The 17,481-nt window shown below is 43.3% G+C and overlaps 2 protein-coding genes across 2 annotated transcripts; both read right to left on the reverse strand.

The window, feature by feature from the left end:
• Window positions 1-798: 798 nt before the first annotated feature.
• Window positions 799-8,999, reverse strand: LOC131289940 (uncharacterized). Its single transcript, XM_058319293.1, has 7 exons — window positions 8,301-8,999; window positions 3,616-3,786; window positions 3,152-3,539; window positions 2,808-3,052; window positions 2,342-2,732; window positions 2,116-2,261; window positions 799-2,038 (listed from the first exon to the last, which is right to left on the reverse strand). The coding sequence occupies exons 1-7, from the start codon at window positions 8,502-8,504 to the stop codon at window positions 1,916-1,918; spliced, it is 1,668 nt and encodes a 555-aa protein (XP_058175276.1). The 5' UTR covers window positions 8,505-8,999; the 3' UTR covers window positions 799-1,915.
• An 888-nt stretch (window positions 9,000-9,887) lies between these two features.
• On the reverse strand, window positions 9,888-11,758 carry LOC131289440 (eukaryotic translation initiation factor 3 subunit M). Its single transcript, XM_058318698.1, has 4 exons — window positions 11,624-11,758; window positions 11,226-11,506; window positions 10,680-11,161; window positions 9,888-10,612 (listed from the first exon to the last, which is right to left on the reverse strand). The coding sequence occupies exons 1-4, from the start codon at window positions 11,666-11,668 to the stop codon at window positions 10,263-10,265; spliced, it is 1,158 nt and encodes a 385-aa protein (XP_058174681.1). The 5' UTR covers window positions 11,669-11,758; the 3' UTR covers window positions 9,888-10,262.
• Between the last annotated feature and the right edge of the window lie 5,723 nt (window positions 11,759-17,481).

A 17,481-nucleotide genomic window follows, 5' to 3' on the forward strand; every position in this document is an offset into this window, starting at 1 on the left:
GCACGTGTTCTGCCCTACAACGCAAAGGACGTTTAACTTTAACACTTGGTACTTGCACGGCTACGCGTGGAATAACCACGTTTCTATATATTTTCCATGTGCTTCTTCGGTCAGTTGACTCCTTCTCTGGTCTATGTTCTATTTTTCGCCTTCTACGTGAACGGAAACTTACAGAATTGATTAATTGAATCGCATTGCTATGGAAACCTTTGAACATTCTTTCTTTTAAATTAATTTAATTTTTTTCCAGCGTGCATTCCTTTCTGTACCTCGTTCTCTAGCGGAGTGTGTGATGGGGGATTGCTTTGATTGTGAACAAATAGAATCTCGACATTTGAGTTGGAATAAAATTCCAAATTGGATACTCGAACCTGGTATTGCTAGCCTGTCTCATATTTGCACTACACCTAAACATAGAGTTCCTTAGCGGTACAACATAAACGGAAGAAAAATTCCGGAGGTAGTTCAGGTTCAAGGGGTTGTCGTTACCATGGATTATGTGGAAGGTTCACTGCATTTTTATGGTGAGTATATGAATAACAGAAGTTTACAACAATGGAATATGTAGTATTTGGTAGTGAGGCTTGTAACACTTCAGCCGATAGCAGAAAATAAGGGGCAGTACGGAGCAATTTACTTTCTCATTCTTTCCGGATTGTTTTAGACAAGTCCTTACAACATCGAAGCATAATCCTGAGTTTAAAAATGTAAACGTCCCATCAGTAGTAGTTTCCGGTGAATCCTCGTTGATCCATACTGACCCTTTACTTGAAGCAAATAAATTCACTATTTAAACGTTTTATTATTTTATTGTTTTATTGTAAAAAGAAACCCTAGGACCAAAATGGAGGTAGGGGTGTGGGTTTTTAGTTGTACTTGAACCAATGGCAAAAGGAAGGTGAAATATTCCGTTCCCGATTTCGCACTATCATTAGCGCTCGTGGAGTTGGCCACACAACACATGGCCAGCTCCCCCCACTAACCAGCTTAAGAGAAGTTTTTTTACCTTACGTGGTTTGAGTAAAGAATACGGGACAACTTCGGTTACGTCTTCACATTGATAGCTTTTCCCTTCGGCTTGAACGGCTTTCATTGGGTGTAATTTTGTTGTAGATTGATTGTGTTTTATTGCTGCCGGTACTTCCGTTGCTTTTGTACGGCCATTTTCACGCACGCCTGTTCAACATCCATCGATTCTGTTCTGTTCCTTACACACTAACATTATAACGAGTAATAATCAATCAATAGTTAACGCTAGCACATCGTAGCAGCTCCAAGGGTTGCCCTGATCAAATCAAGGAAGAATGAGCGAAAAGTTAAACACATAGAAATCATGTTTAAGGGAGGAAAATTTGAGCTCCCTCCTGGGGAGAGGGGGAATCATGAACGGTTTCCACTTGAATGAAAACAGTCAAATCCAGTTTTAGCCAGCACAGATGAAACACATAATATTTTGAAATTTACAGCTACGACCTTATCATCTGGGAAAGAGTAAAAAGTTACTTGACAAACGAACGAGAAGAAGTTGCTTCAACGCGATTATCCAGCGGAAAGCCTATCAGCTTAACTAATTCGACACAGATACAGATGCTTGCGAGTGGGAAAACATCCCACTCCGATTATACGCTATATGTTTTCTAGGTCCGCGACGATTGTTTTCGCCCTTCGTTCGTTAACATAAACCATTACGTGGTGATTTGAATATTTTCCAAAGCAAAAGGAAAACGTTGAAAGATAAAAAATAAAACAAAGAAAAAATTGAACCGATCCCTACGCAACCGTGAAGGGACCCATTACTGAACCCTTTACTCTCCCTTTCGGGATCGAAATAAACTTTGTCAATTTTGGGGATGCATCGTTACCCGCGTCCGTATCATCTTCAGATCCCCTGCCCTTTCCTTCTCCTGTCGTCAGCTCAGATTTGCGATGTAAACTTTTGGATTTGCCGCCTCGGCAGATCGCCAAACACTGCGTCCCCGTGGACGCTCTTCGCGATTGCCTTGATGCTGGCCGCTATATCAACTGCCTCCTCGGTCATCTGGAACAGGTGAAAGGAACAATTAGTATCCAGAGGATCCAGAGGTATTCGTTCGGTGCCCCCACCCTGTGCCTTACCTCATCGAGATCATCGTCGTTCCCACGGAACGGTGTCATCGGCTTCGGTGTTGAAATCGGAAGACTTCTTGCTATCGAACTATTCTGTCGGTACGGCATACGCGGTATGCGCATGCCTCCCTCCTGATTGTTGTTGTCGGTAGTATCTAAGGCGCATGATTTAAATAATATTTTTTAATTTAATTTTTAAATCCTTGGACCAAGGAAAAAAATCAATCGTTCTCACCATCGTAATCACATTCATCCTCGTCCGAGTAAGTGTCCGGCGGAGGCGTTTTGTCGTTTTCCATACCGTCGATATCGAACAGGCAGTCCGCATCGAGCGCATGGTTGTTGCCGCCACTGTTGCTACTAAACCTATGCGCACCCATGAGGCCGCCAACGTTGCCCGGCATACCCGGCGACGACCCCGTCAGGCCGCTGTTCTGGTTGGCAAAGAGATTTGTACTGCTGGAATGTTGCTGCTGCTGCTGTTGAGTTGGTGGTTTGTTAATGGCACCTCGGTTCGTAGTAGTATTGTTGTTGATGGTATTAGCAACACTGTTGCTGAGCGCTGGCCGCATGCCGGCGGCGATCGATTGTGACCTTAAGGCGCCACTTCCCCCGTTGGTCGCTTCCTGACCATCCAAAGCGAACGAATTGGACGAGATGGATGAAGTCCTCGAGTTTTGTTCTACTCGCTGCGATTTGACCTCACCCGTGCTCATGGCGGACGATTCCGTAGAGCTACCGACTACACTACCACCGCCGCCGCCACTAGATCCTCCGTGTACCATCGACGGTGGACTGTTTCCGGTCGACATTGGCATACACTCCGGTGTTGGCGGAGGTGTTTCCATCTGACTGCCTGGCTGGGAATCGGAAACCCCTCCAGCACCGGCCGTTGTGGTCACATTCGTCATCAGCTGGGCGAGGGCTTTCGCAGGGACTGGACCACCGCCTACGACCGCTTTCTCATCACCTCCCTCCTCCATGCGCCGATCTCCGCCACTAGTGGAGCGCACCATCGTGGGCATTTTCACGGCGTTCCCAATCGTCGTCGTCGTTGTCGTCGTCGGCGGCACTGCAGCATCGCCACTTTTGTTAGCTTCTAGTTCAGGTACAAAGCTTTGCGCCAGGAACAGATAGTCCTGCTCCGCCCGGTCACGCATGTTGCACAGCTGCTCGTTCAGCTCTTGCGTAAAGCGCGCGATGCGCTCGTTTGCCAGCTGCGTTTCGGCGCGCATAAACGCCCTCAGCTGTTCCAGCAGTTCGTTGCTGTCGTTCGTGCTGTCGAGCGTGTTGGCCGCGGCATTGAACAGGCTGCGGTACTCGTCCTTCCGGTAGAACCCACGGAAGTCCGCGGCGCGCCCATCAAGCATGATTCTGTACGCGGGCGAATAGTTCTCCTGGGCCATCCGTTGCGCAATGGCTTCGGCGGTAGTCTGGAGGAATACAAACAAGGGAGGATACAATTCCTATATTAGCAAGCAAATACTTTCTAGCGCACAGATCACTTACAGCAAGGGACGGGTTGACGAGGAGCGCCGTAGGATTTCCTAGAGGATCGCGGGCGAACACTAGGCAGCTGCAGTTCAAACATTTGCTCACCTCCCAGCGTTCGCACAAGAGTGGTTTCAACAATGTCGTCAGTTGAACACTCACGTTCGCCTCCGGTAGGGGTCCAATGGCCTGTAGCGAGAAAACTAACATAAGTAAATGTACAATTAATCAAATTTCATGTATCTAAGACCTGATCTATTTGGGGGTCCGCGACAGCCGAGCGGTAGCGCCGGTTAGAAAATCGGCCCACGCCGGGGCTCACCACCTCGACGGCGTGGGTTCGAATCCCAACCGAGACCGGACCCTCCCCTGTACGAGAGGACTGACTATCCACGTACAACAGGGAAACAAGTCTCGTAAGCCCTTAACGGGCAGGCATGACCAAGAGGTCGTTACGCCAAGAAGAAGAAGAAGAAGAAGAAGACCTGTTCCCCAATAGCCTTCCATATAGTTACTACCAGTGTTACCAAAAACAATAGCGTCTAAAAGTATTCATGGATTTTTTTTTAAACATCTTTAGATGATGTTTCAACTGCATGAACTTAAGTGTAATAATTACGAATGAAATTACAATCGACCTTAAGCACAATTTAAATTATATCCACTTTAATCGATTGGTAACTTTTGATCATCTTGGTTGCACTGGATACCAAGATCCTTAACGTTTATCCTTTATTAATGGCATTCAACTTTTGAAAGGATGACAACAGCCTAAAAGAATCCACTTCCATCCAACTGGAAGATACTTAAATATAATTTAACGTAATTTAATAAATCAGGAAACCCCTGTTTAGATACAAAAAAAAGTCAAACAAATTAATGTTTACAAGAATTACAATCGTATGCTAACGCATGGATTGCTTTGTGCAGGTGTAAAAAGAAAAGTTGTAGAGCGATGCAATTAGTAATCAAGTCGAGATGTTGGGTAAATTAAAAGATGCACTGACAAACATTGTCATACCAACCACTCAGTTACCATAGATTCCATTCTTACAACGGTATGCGGAGGTGTGCATCTTGGTGTGTTCGTCGTTTCTCTCGCTAATCTAGCTGAATAGTTTAGAAAATAAAATAAAATCATTGGTGATGCGCGTAGCCGGCCCTTTTTGGAGGTGGGCTCGCTTTGCATACGGAAACGGCAATCTTCTGCTTTTTCCCTTCTGCGTTTAGTGCACAATTTGAATAAATTATTCTAAGTATATCTTCATCCCGCGGCTTAACGTCACACCCTTTTCCGACTGCGGGTACCTCAGGGTGGAAGGGAAAAAACAAAGCACCATTCTCGCGCGTTCCTTCGCCGTGTGTGTCGCTCGCTCAGGCGGCTCAGAACAAAACCAAAAACAAATCCAAACCCAGCGCAAAGACGACGACGCAAGCGTCGGCCGACGGCGTTCGGAAGCGCTTTCGGGCGTCAGAAACGGTCACAGGAAGTCGAGTGGCCAGCGACAACGAAGGGGGAATGCGCATACAACCTAGAGCAGCAAAACACCACCACCTACACGCCACCGGTGCGCGGTCAATACCGAAACCGAACCGCTTCCCCCCGCGCGTGTTGCCACCATCACCACCCGCACTCGTCATATTTGTCGTGATTATATTTTCGTGTCCATCGTTTGTGTGTGCCGAGTACACTGTGGCCGTACCGGCTCGGGTGTCGGGTGTTTTATTTTATTTTAGGTGTGTTTTTTCCTCCCATTAGTTTGTGGGTTTCGAAAGACGAAGGAAGGGCGGGGGACGTGGTTTGGTCCGCGATTACACTCTGCTCGGTTCGCGGGGTGTGTATTGGCTGTGGAATAAACCGCAAGCTTGGCCAAAAAGAGTTGTTATTGGTATGGCATTATATTTGCTTGTGTTGTTCGTTCGTTCGTTGTTTACCGAACCAGTTCGATATACAACACACATGGTTCGATATTTTCAGTCCACTCTAAATATGATTAGATGGTTGAAGGCGGTTCATTTTTGTGCAATGCTGAAGCGATAAAAATTAATTGCTATCAGCATAAAAGCTACTCGGTTCGCTCATCACTTATTGTTACGGTTTAATACAGCCAGCATGATGAAGACATCTATTTCAAACGTTTCTTCAAAATATACAGCGACAGAGACAATCATTTGTAAGCATTTTATATATTGTTTCTCTCAAGTCCTACAAAAATTTCAAATAGGATGGATCAACATCAACGGAATACCCCATTGTGTGCTCGTCGTAGTTTAAGTTATCCTAACCCGATGCTACAGTGAAGAATGTGGCAGCATCCAGAACATCCACATGGCTCTAGTGTGCCCATCCAAAGCACATGTGTCTACTAAATAACGGATAAGATTGGCAAGAAAACATGCTTGATGAACTTGGTTCTTGTTATCCAACAACTGAATAAAGGTAATTGAAAAAACAATTTAGACAGTGACTATAGCATAAACAGTACACTTCACTGCAATCATTGGCTATCTATTGGAGAGAAGATTTTTATCACGATAAACCGAAGAGTTGTACGAATACAAATTTGAATGAAATACAATTTCACGATGAACACAAAATCCCAGTTGCATCCATAAAATCTTAAACGATTCTTTAAAAAGAATCTACAAATAAGAGGTTGCATCATATTAGTTGAGGTATTATTACTTCATTTAACGTGTGCGTGTGTGTTAGGGATGTTTGAAAACCCAAAAAAAAGAACTCAAAAGAACAGAAAAGTTCCATCCATCTCTGACGGCCACCACCAACACCAGACAGCCCTAACTGGTCGAAACGCGTACGTTTGTGTCGTTGTGTGTGGTGAAACCTTTCGGTGCGATAAGTGCATGGCCGACGGATGCCGTATGTCCGCGCACACAGGATGCACGGACGCAGGCGGCGGCCGCCGGTCGGCAAGATGGTGGCGGAAAGGGTCGACGATTCGAGATTGCGTCCGTAAGTGTGCGCCCCCGGGGTTTTTTTGTTCCGATCGTCGTGGCGTTTCGTCAGAGAACAAAGAGTTAGCAAAAACTCTTTTCTTCAAGGGGTACATCATCTTTTTCATGAAGAAATTAGTTTATTTTTACTTGAGTAAAAGCTGTTAAATGTTTAAGACCCTTTTACAGCAAAAAGGGTTTCACATTCCAGCGTTCACCAGCCAACCTTGGTCCACGGCGAGTGTCGACTGTTTTTTATTAAACAGCAAATCGATCGAGTTTCAACCCGTTGCCGGTTTGCATCATGTTATCGCTTTTGCACTTGCAATGTTGTTTTCTGTTGCCTCTTTCATTCAGTTGGCATAGTTATTGCGCCACGTTCCCTTTACCTTTCCCGAGCGCCCTACGCCGCACCAGCTGGAAGGACACAAGGGCAAACGGAAAAATGCCGGCCGGCAAACCAACACCAACAACATCGTATGAAACCACCCTTGCTGCAACCAGGAAAGTGAACTTCGTGTAAATGTGATAACGATCGCTGCAAACGATACTATACGATTTAATCTGGAAATTGCACAAATAAGAAGTAATTCAATTTGAAGGTGTTGTATGCATTTATCAAACACATACTTATCAATTGTTTCAAGAACAGCTACAGCATGTTATTTGAATTTTTTACAAAAGTAATTAAATTAGATTAATCGTAGCGAAGCAACAAAAGCCCAGAGTATATTGAAGTAAATATGTTTGTTGCAGAACTTTTCTCCTTTATCGAATCCTCTCTAAGAAGATCAGGGCCTATTCCGATCGTGTCATTTACTTAATTTGCTAAGGAAATGTATTAGAAGGCAATCGGAATCGTTAACTCAGGCTATTTATGTTGTCCAAACAACGCAGCAGAAACTGATAACGTACAAATCCGGGCCGGAGTGAAGCGATCACGCCCAAAGGGAGGCGCGAGAGGGAAAGTGATTCCTGGTTCTTACGAAAGAATACACCAACCGATTACGCCTTTGCTACAGTGTTGGTGGTGAAAAGATGATGATCACTTTCTAAAAACCCACTGCGCTGTGGTCGCTGATTCTGACCGGAATGTTCTCCCCTTCGATTTTCACTTCCTGTTCCCCCCCAGCAGGACGGATAGGGTGATGGGGTGGCGAAGAACATCACCGGTTCCGATTAGGATGCGACGACATCATCTCATCGTACAGGCAGTGATGTTTATTCAATCGTCTTTCCCCCTACCGCCGGCTCCACTCGGCAAAATATAGATGTGATGTGTTAAATAATGCATTCCTTGGGTTGCAAAGTTAGGAATTCTTTTAAAGGTTCGACCTCATATTCACTTTGGGCTGTTGAAAGAGTAATCAGTTTCCCCTTTTCAGGGGATTACATTACAAACATCCCGCAGAGTTCGGAAGGAGAAGAGAATCCTTGGACAAGCTAATGACGTTGTGTGTGGTGACGCACAAGGAAGAAGGAACAAACAGGTCCGTGCAAGGGCCGGCAGCAAAGCAAAAGAGAACAATCTCGGATGCTTTTCGTGACGTTTAAGAACTGCGACGCAATAAACTAACACGTGTGTGCGTTTGTGTGTTCTAGCCCATCCTTTTTTTTATCGTGCGTCCCTAAGGAATGCATCGTGACCGTGTCCTTTACCGGCTCGTATTTCGAGCAAGCTTTCACGTAACTTCCTATGGAAGTGTATGGACATTTCGATGAATGCAACGTTGGTGTTTAACACTTACCTCTTGGAAGAAACAGGCCAGCTCGCGAGATTTTCCATCGACGATGCCGGTGGTTCCTCCTCCTCCTGCTGCCGTTCCTGGTGGCACCGGTCGCCGTGGTACGTTCGGATCACTTTTTAGCGTCTCTTGTACGGGGTGGGTGATATTGAGGAAACTCTCATCGTTTACGGTTATCGACACGTTCAGGCACTGACAGGTAAACATGGTCACCGACCGGCCTTCCACGCTTGTGTTTGGTCCGTCCTTATGCCACGGCCGAGCGAACGATTCTGTTAGAAATCGCGGCGGGACGAAGAATCACCACCGGCACAAACGGGCACACAAATGCAACTGCAACTGCAACGGCAACGGTATGCGCTGCAAACACTACAAGCACAATCTGTAAATACGGGTGTGAGAGTGCGTTTGTTTCTTCTTTGTTCGCACGATTGTTTTGTCGCGTTTTTTTTTATTATTTTCCTAGCGTTTGGGTACTCGGCGATGCGCGTTCCAGATCGAACGATGGTGTCGGGGGAACAAAACTCTTTAACCTCACTCGGATGCACAGCGGAAAGGAGTCGGTTGCCGTGAAGAGTAGGTAGCAGGAGGGGTTTGTTCAAGATCTTTGCTTGCGGCTTTTTCTTTTTTCTTCGATGCCACTGCTCTATGTTTACTGCGATCCACCTAGTGGCACGATGGATTATATCTAACAGCACCGGATCAAATAATCTGCAAAGTATTCTCCGATGCGCTTCGCGAGGGGGTGGGAAGGACCGCAAAGTATGTACCTCAGCAAACTGTGCCCGTTTGGTTGTTTTCGTCGGTTCTCCACGAATAAACGCGATTTCGTATGATTTTAAGAAGAGTAGCACTGATAGGAAAACGGAGAAGAAGGCACACTCCGCTCGAACTCGCCTGCAATCCGCGATAGGTCTCTGAAATCTACAAGCGGCGACTGTGCTGCATTCGATTTCTATATTGCTAGTGAACTGAGCTTTGCTACTGGGATATTGAAGCAAGCAAAATGGAGACCGTTCTTTCCGAAAATGCCAGCGCCTGACACAACAACTGCCTTTGCTGCTGCTACTTTGTTTCGCCGTTTCTTACTTCTCGCACAAGATGTGTACATCTAGATGTCAGTGGCAAGGTTTATAGTGTACTTCATCTTGAAGTGTTCCGAAATGTACATTGCAAAAGGTTACAATTATTTGTCTTTTGATTGTGATACACGATTGTTAATAGTTTCATTATTAAGAAATATAGTCCTCCTTACAACTCCAGCGTTTAAGTTGCACCGTGTTTTGTTTAAATCCTCTCATCTTCGAGCTGAAACGCTCGAAAGAATCGTCAACTTCCAATTAAAATGACAGCTGTTAGCAAAAATGCATTTTCTTATTGGATTTAGTTTAAACGAAAAGAAAAGCGGTTGCAACTGACTGCACATGCAGAATTATTGTTGTTTCAGCTGCACCTGGAATAATTGGAGCGTATAATTGATATATATTGATCGTTTTCTAATTTACAAGACAATACCTAAAGGAAAAAAGATAAGAAAGCCAGATACATCTTAGATCTAACATAAAAGTCAACATTGAAACAAATTAGTATCGTTCATATTAAAAAAGAATTTATTGAAACGACAGCTGTTCGATGTTGATGATAAATTCTTTCAAATGATGGTGAATTTGTGAATATGAACGGTTGAACGGACCGCGCTCCTTGTCGATTACCTGCGGTCGTTGGTGAAAGTAACTCGGCGTAACTTCTACCTTGCACTGCACACAGCTGCTTACGCACGATAATTCACTTCGCTAGCCCAATGTTCTGTTGCTTCAGACACGCACCTACGTTCTCTCCCCTCTCTCCTCTTTAATACGATCCAGAATTGTCTCTACGGTTAAGGTTCGGCTGCTATCGAGTTTTTTCTTCGATTTTCACACACGATAAATAGAGAAACAGTCAAATCTGTTCACGGCACTATGTTCACTGACGCTGGGCCAGCTCGGCCTGGGCGACTGCCACCGAGTTGATGTTGTCTTGAACGAGAGTAAGATTTGTCTTCCATGAAAGCAGCAGATCACGCAGCTGCTGCCACTGCGGGCGACCGAACGTGCGGTGCATTGTGCTGGAGATGTGCACCTTCCGCGCACGCTGATCCATTCGGGCGCGGACCAGCTTCGTTTTTAACACCTCGATGATGAACGGTTCCACCTCTTCTTCCTTGATCTGAAGCTCATCCTGCAGTTGCTGGAAGGTCATTTCAGGATTGCTTTCCGCCAACTGCATGAAGGACAACAGTCGCATCTTTTTGATGTTTTGTTCATGGTTCAGCCCTACAAAGATAAACAACGAATTCGATTAAAGATCTTGTGATTACAGATGCACTTGGATGATCCGTACCCTGCGAGTTGACGAATTCCTTATGATTCTTGTAGAACTGAAGATAACTTGGAAGCTTTTCTGATACAAAGACCGACAGAAGATCGTGGATCAGTTCTCCTTCGAGGAAACGGACCGGTTTCAGCGATAGCAAAGGATCGAGGAGGAACGTATTGGGATCAGCCAGAGCGGTCACGATGCATTTCATTGCATCCTCGCGTGCGTACGATGCATTCTCGGCCGTGTACGTGCCAAGCAGCTCGATCATCACCTTAGACGCCAGCTCACTGTTGGTGTCCTTCAGGACATCATGCAGCAAGCGATACAGTTTCTGCATCTGCTCATTCGACGGCGGGCACTGAGCAAATTGTGCCTTCAACTGCTCCACGCCTGTGAATACTTCCTTTACCTGATTCACCTGTTTGGCCACCTGCACCAGGTGATAGTACACATGGTAACGAAGTGGGGAGGTCACCTCCAAGTTGCTAAACAAACGCCACAAGCTGAAAAAAGGGGACGAGGTGGTGTATATAGGTATAAACAGATTTCCGTTTTAATAGTACTCACGATTGCAGGCAAACTCGAGCAAGACTGGGCTCCTTCGCTTTTGTCATCTTGTCGCAGAATGAAAGAATCAGGTTCTCTCCGCGCTCCAATGGAATGGAAACGATGATGGACACAACACTGTTCAGCACGGCGTCAATTTCGTCCGGTGTGTGCGAGTTATCCTTGAAGCACACATCGCAAACTCCGATGATCTTGTGTAGATCATCTTCGATGCCTTTGCTAGACTTTTCCTCGCTGATTTCAGCCCCGAGTTTCTTGAAGAACTTCCGCAACTCTTGGGCCTAACAAGTACAGCGAAACATAACCTCAATTACAGGTCGCCGACGTAGAGCACTCTCTAAGAAGCAGATGAAGCACTGCTCACCGCGATGATATTTTATACTCCTTCATGTCCTTACCTGATCGTCGATCTCGGCATCGATAAAAACAGCGGGACCCTGCATTGTGCAGCCGGTTTAATGTAATATTTCCGCACAACAAACGGGTCGCACAACACGTCGCAAGATTAGTTCGTCAAGAAGCACTGGTAGGTAGTGTTGGCAGAATCGGGATTCGAAGACCCGAGGATTCGATCCCTTGGAATGACGGATTCAATTTGAATGATGACGCTGATTTGTCCCTGAATTAAAAAAAATGCCACTCTTTTGATTTTCTTACGTAAAACATTCAATGAATTTAACAAATGATATGAAAAATCGGCAAGTTAGATGTATACGCATGATATAAGGGATTGGGACTCGGAATGGATTTGAATTGAAAGGTTCGAGTCCCTTCAGGGATTCAATTTTCCCACCACTAGGAAAGCATGCCAGCGAGCAAAATTGACAGCAGTGCTGCCTGATATTCCAAAACATTACTTTTTGACCAAGGTTAGTTGAATAAGCTTCAAACAACTGAGGCAGCGCTCTGTCAGCTATCGAACAAGACAAACACGACAAACACGACAAAAAAAAAACGATCAAACCCAAGCAATCGTATGGAGGTGCTCTGTCAACCTGCATCTAACATGTCAGACAAAGGCAGCGCTCTGTCAGCTATCGAACAAGACAAACACGACAAACACGACAAAAAAAAAACGATCAAACCCAAGCAATCGTATGGAGGTGCTCTGTCAACCTGCATCGAACATGTCCGACAAACACGACACAGAACAAAACAGTTTGATTTTGTCGTGCAGGGCTGTATCCCACGGTGAAACTGTATATACCTTGTTTATTCTGCTACCTTGCTGCTGGGATGAGTGACAGTTCTTCACGACAATTCGCAGAGCACCCTTCGAACAGTGTCGTGTTTGTCGTGTTTGTTGGACTGTTCACAGAGCGCTGCCAAACACGACACAGAACAAAACAGTTTGATTTTGTCGTGCAGGGCTGTATCCCACGGTGAAACTGTATATACCTTGTTTATTCTGCTACCTTGCTGCTGGGATGAGTGACAGTTCTTCACGACAAGTCGCAGAGCACCCTTCGAACAGTGTCGTGTTTGTCGTGTTTGTTGGACTGTTCACAGAGCGCTGCCTGAGTTTGTAATTTAATTTAAAAAGTTTATAAAATGAAAGGGATTTTTACCTTTTACATCAACAACCATTTACTTATATAGTTCGTACGGTCCGTAAATGGGGGTTTGTATTTTTCTGTATTTCACTGCAGATATCGAATCACGTGATATTCGTGATCACGACACCGATTGAGATGGTTATGGTCCACACTAGACCGTTTGCGTTCCATAAACGTGTGAAGTGCACGTGGTCTATGTAGATTTCGTATATATTTTCCTTACCTTTTAAAAAAACTTGAAAGCGATTTACTTCAAGTTCATGGAACCAACATCTTGTCTGTAATATCAAATTTATTCTGAATAAAAAAAAAGAGACTCGTGGAATCGCTTTATATGTCAATATTTATTTTTCCTTTTTTTTGCCATCCGTTTGTTCGATCCATCTTTTCTTGTCTCGTCTCGTTTCATTTCAATTTCGAAAATTGCTCTATAGGCTTACATGCTATGGTAGCTCATCGAACTGCGCTACCAAGAACCGGATTCATGTCTTAAGTTTTGTCAGTTTTTTTTTGGGTACTATCTGTTATAGTCCTGTTCTTCGGCAGGGCCCAGTTTTTTTTCCTTTCAAAACCATTCCGTGCTTACCTTGCTGTTCTTTCTTTTTAATTTTGCAACATTTCAATCCTTTTGCTACTGCCCTTTGCCTAATTCTTTGCGCCAATGTCGTTTTTTTCTTAAATTCAGCATCTCGCTGTTCGTTAGTCGTGCAATCCTACGCGAACGCTCGTCGCATTCGAATGCCGATAAAATATATTGATTTATTAGATTTTTTTATTTCCCCATTTTACGATTGTTTATTACCATACACACACGAACAATGTTGCAGTTTGTTTTATTTCGATAGAGTTACGATAGAGTTTGCGTAAGTGTGACGGGGAGTTTTTTCAGTTATTTTCATTTTTCATTTGGAGTGTCTTCACCTCCAATACTTGCCCAGTTCTAAAGATGATGGTTTAGTTGCTTTACTATGTTATTGGATTTGTTTTTATGTTTCGTTTGGGAGATTTTATGTTCGTTTCGTGTAGGATTTACAATAACTTCAATGAGTGTTTGAACTATTTGAGGAATTTTTTGTCTAAATTTCAGAGTTTTCAGAAGTGATTGATCGAGTTTCACGAAATTTGTCTTTACGTCTCCTACTTTCTTTGCCTTGCTATGAATCAATGAAATCATACTCAACAAAACCGTGTGATTCGTACCGATTCCGCAGTGTTGCCGCTTGATGTAGTGGATATAACATATGAATCAGATAATTTCTCTATTTTGATATATGTATCTATGTTTATATGTATATATATTTATACTCATGTATAGGATTCGTCGGAGTTGTATAAAATTATGTACAATCGTAGTGTTTTCCATGCCTGTATATGTGTCTAAACACAAATAAGCGGACGTAAAGTAAATGAGAGAAAAATCTCATTTCGCTGGTTTGATCTAACTTATTTATAAAGAATAATAGATGATTTAAACAGGAAAATAAAGCGAAAAATAAGCTTATATTGCTACGGTACTACGTGCCATATCTTTCAATGTATATAAGTGTATGTAAAAATAATTTTAAGGTAAGAATAAAAAAAATCTGGTGGAAAACTAGTGGAAAGTATGTAGTTGTTGAGTTACGTTGACAAAGTTCATCGAAACGAAAACATAACAATAATTTGTATTCCAAATTTTCCATAGGTTTTCCTATTCGCCACAGGAAAAGCTTTCAAAACTGAATAAATAATCACTAATCGACATGTTTTTATGAAGGGTGCGAAATGAGCCGTTTGAAAAACCAATAATTTTCTGTTGCTGGATATGTTGCACCCAACTCTGACTGCTGCCTGAATGTCTCCTCCCTTGATATCCGTTCTCGTGATGCTTTTTCTTCTAATTTTTTTTTTCTAATATATCCTGTAATCCTGTTTTCCGATATGTGGGAATAAACGCGTGATATAGTCGACTTTAAAGATAGGTCTATTTGTTTTCTCTTACATTGACGTGTTCATTTTTTCCTCTCTCACTTGATTCTCTTGACCGCTATAGTAAGTTCTTTCCTTTCGTTCATTATTGTTTTTACTTCCTGCTATGACTTAGACTTTAGAAAAAGAAAAAGCTTGAACTTATGAGCTTCCTAAGCCAGCTTTTTCCTGTTATTCTCTGTTCGAAGCTTCAAGCACAATCGATTGTTCTTCCGAAGTAGTCATTTCACAAGAAAACGTCTACAAGGTAATTCCTTGAAACAGTTTCCTTTTGCATCGAGTATTGGGGTAAAATTTGGTTCTAGTTCGAAAATGTGTACTTGTTGCAATTTTATTTATTAATACTTTTCTCAAGTCATTTAAATTTAGCTATTGTCACATGTGAGTTGATGAACCGGTTAATGGAAAGAGCCATTTTGTCGCGGGATTGTAGTGGAGTTCAGTCATCTTTTCGCCGTGACTGTTATACCATCATTTTGCGAGCTTCTTTTATGTAATGTGCCTTCAAAATGGCTAGTATGGAGGAAATACGTAAGGAGCCACCGTAGCGGGCAAAAACAAAACGTAAAGTCGTTTGTTCCCTTCGGCCTTGTCTGTGTTGTGCGCTGTGCCGTGTGACATCGATTTAAAAAAGCTTGAAAATGATTAATTCGTTCTTCCAATGCTTGCCCATCAGGGATCGCCTCTCTAGAGCTTACTCGCATACGACGTACGTGCCAACTTTCCTATCGACCTTGTTCCGAACACAGTGATCTACATCGGCTGACACCAGTCCTTCAACCCGGTGGCCAAGGGTTTCACGAAAATGTGAAACGGATTTCAACGGGCACACATACACACACATACACACAGACCAAACACAAACACGTACATATACGGCCATACACGTACATTACACATACACTCGCCTCATCACGCATACATACTATCTTTTTGTTTTGCCTAGTAGTGTTTTAGTAGGTAGTGGCGCTACTGTAATAATTAATTAATGGATGGTACCCTCGAAAACGCAAACTAATTAGTACAACAGTACACAAAAATGCCTCGTTTTCTACCTCAGGTATTCTGTACACGGTGCCATCGCGAGAAGACGCCACGTGGCAGACACACGGGTTAAAACAGGTCTGAGCTACGGTAGGACAACTCCGGGAAATATTTAGAGTCAGCTAGAACATCCAACAGGAAGTTACTAGACTCGGATCTATCGGCATGTCTACGCCGACATTGATTCGTTCAAATGAAGGGTGGGTTCTTCTCATTCCGCTGAATGTCGCCTATGGATTGAATGTATAACTAGCGTTTGCCTACCTTTTGTTTTCTGCTTTACGTCTAAAAGTATGTTGCCACTACAAACACCCTGCTCCTCCACTATGATTAAATGGTATCCCGGTTCGAAGAGTGTAGAGTTGCGTATATGCATATATCTATATATAATTTGTTTTTTTTTTTATGTATGCAGTTTTATCTTTGCGTTATTGTTCTAGTTTTTTTGTGTGTTGCGTTCTGGGTTTAACTGGCCCAGGCCAATCGAAGCGGCAAGCGGATGAAAAAAGTGGTCGTAAAATGGCGATCCATATGCGGGTCGGAAGCGAACTACCGGAAGAGTACTACCACCGTAGTGTTTCCATCCACGCAACTCTCTTTCTCTCTCTCTCTCTCTCTCTCTCTCTCTCTCTCTCCCTCTCTTTTTCTCTCTATGTACGAGTGGCTGGTATGGTTTAGCCGTTAGTCGTTGTTGTAAAAATTCTAAAAACTGCTAACTTTCGATCAGCCTCGATCCTTCAAGGAAAGCGATGGAGAAAGGTCGTGCCGAAGAAAGAACGTAGGTGGAAGAAGTGGTCACCGGAAAAAAAAGAAACATGTTTCTACACCAAAGCATAGTTTCGTTGCGGAAGGATAAGAGAAAAGAAAAACTCAATCAACTAAACCAAACACCTTTCCATGGACATACGCATTAGCTAATGATTGTATTTTGCAATCTGCTCTGCTTTCCTTAGTTTACTCAGCTCGTTTCGTTCGAATCTCAAAAATCTACTTATTAGCACACTACAACCAAATGAATATTGTGGCTCGAAAAATGGTAGTTGCAACGGGTCTTACGCACAATGAGCTTGTGTTTTTGCTTTGGAACCTGAAATTTGATGCGAAGCAATCTGAGTAGATGGCGAGCTGAAGACATTGATCTCATTTCCCTGTTTTGTTGTAGGATATTCTAATGATAGCACATGCTTCTATCCTACTAGGTTTTATTTGATCGATTTCATTAATACACTACGTGTCGCACATGTTTGTTGAAAATTTAAAATTCTTTTTCAAACGAATTTCCTTCCAACGGTGTGCGCTGTTGTTGATTTGTGTTTCATTTGTTTCAGATCGGAAAGCAGGGAGGTCGACGGATTCAATGTTGCAATACTGATCGAATGGAAGATAATCACGTGGATCAATGATGGAGTCAGATCTGGCTTGTGACAAAGTAGGGTTCCTATAGGTGATCGATTTTCATGATATTCTCGAGTTGTCGTGCAGTTTTTTTTGTTTTGCTGAAGTTTAATGTCTACCTGACATTCTTGTACATTAGCTAAATAACTCTAAACAAGTTTCGGGTTTTCTTTTCGGTTTTTCTACACACTGTTGTCAAATAATCCTTTCTACTTATGTTTGCTCTCTGAAAGGATGCTTTTATATCGTTTGGTTTTGGTATTTTACAACTGTGAAGGAGAAATCTCCTTCCA

The sequence above is a fragment of the Anopheles ziemanni genome, chromosome 3, assembly GCF_943734765.1.
Source record: "Anopheles ziemanni chromosome 3, idAnoZiCoDA_A2_x.2, whole genome shotgun sequence".
NCBI classification, from domain to species: Eukaryota; Metazoa; Arthropoda; class Insecta; order Diptera; family Culicidae; genus Anopheles; species Anopheles ziemanni.

Excerpts from the sequence above, each read along its gene's own strand:
- LOC131289940 (XM_058319293.1), bottom strand. The coding sequence starts at position 8,504 with ATGTTTACCTGTCAGTGCCTGAACGTGTCGATAACCGTAAACGATGAG. Across the intron at positions 3,540-3,615 it reads TCGTCAACCCGTCCCTTGCT|ACTACCGCCGAAGCCATTGC; the intron begins GTAAGTGATCTG and ends GTATTCCTCCAG. Across the intron at positions 3,053-3,151 it reads GACGACGACAACGACGACGA|GTGGTCCAGTCCCTGCGAAA; the intron begins CGATTGGGAACG and ends CGGTCGTAGGCG.
- LOC131289440 (XM_058318698.1), bottom strand. The coding sequence starts at position 11,668 with ATGCAGGGTCCCGCTGTTTTTATCGATGCCGAGATCGACGATCAG. Across the intron at positions 11,507-11,623 it reads ATGCCGAGATCGACGATCAG|GCCCAAGAGTTGCGGAAGTT; the intron begins GTAAGGACATGA and ends TGTACTTGTTAG. Across the intron at positions 10,613-10,679 it reads GGAATTCGTCAACTCGCAGG|GGCTGAACCATGAACAAAAC; the intron begins GTACGGATCATC and ends TTATCTTTGTAG.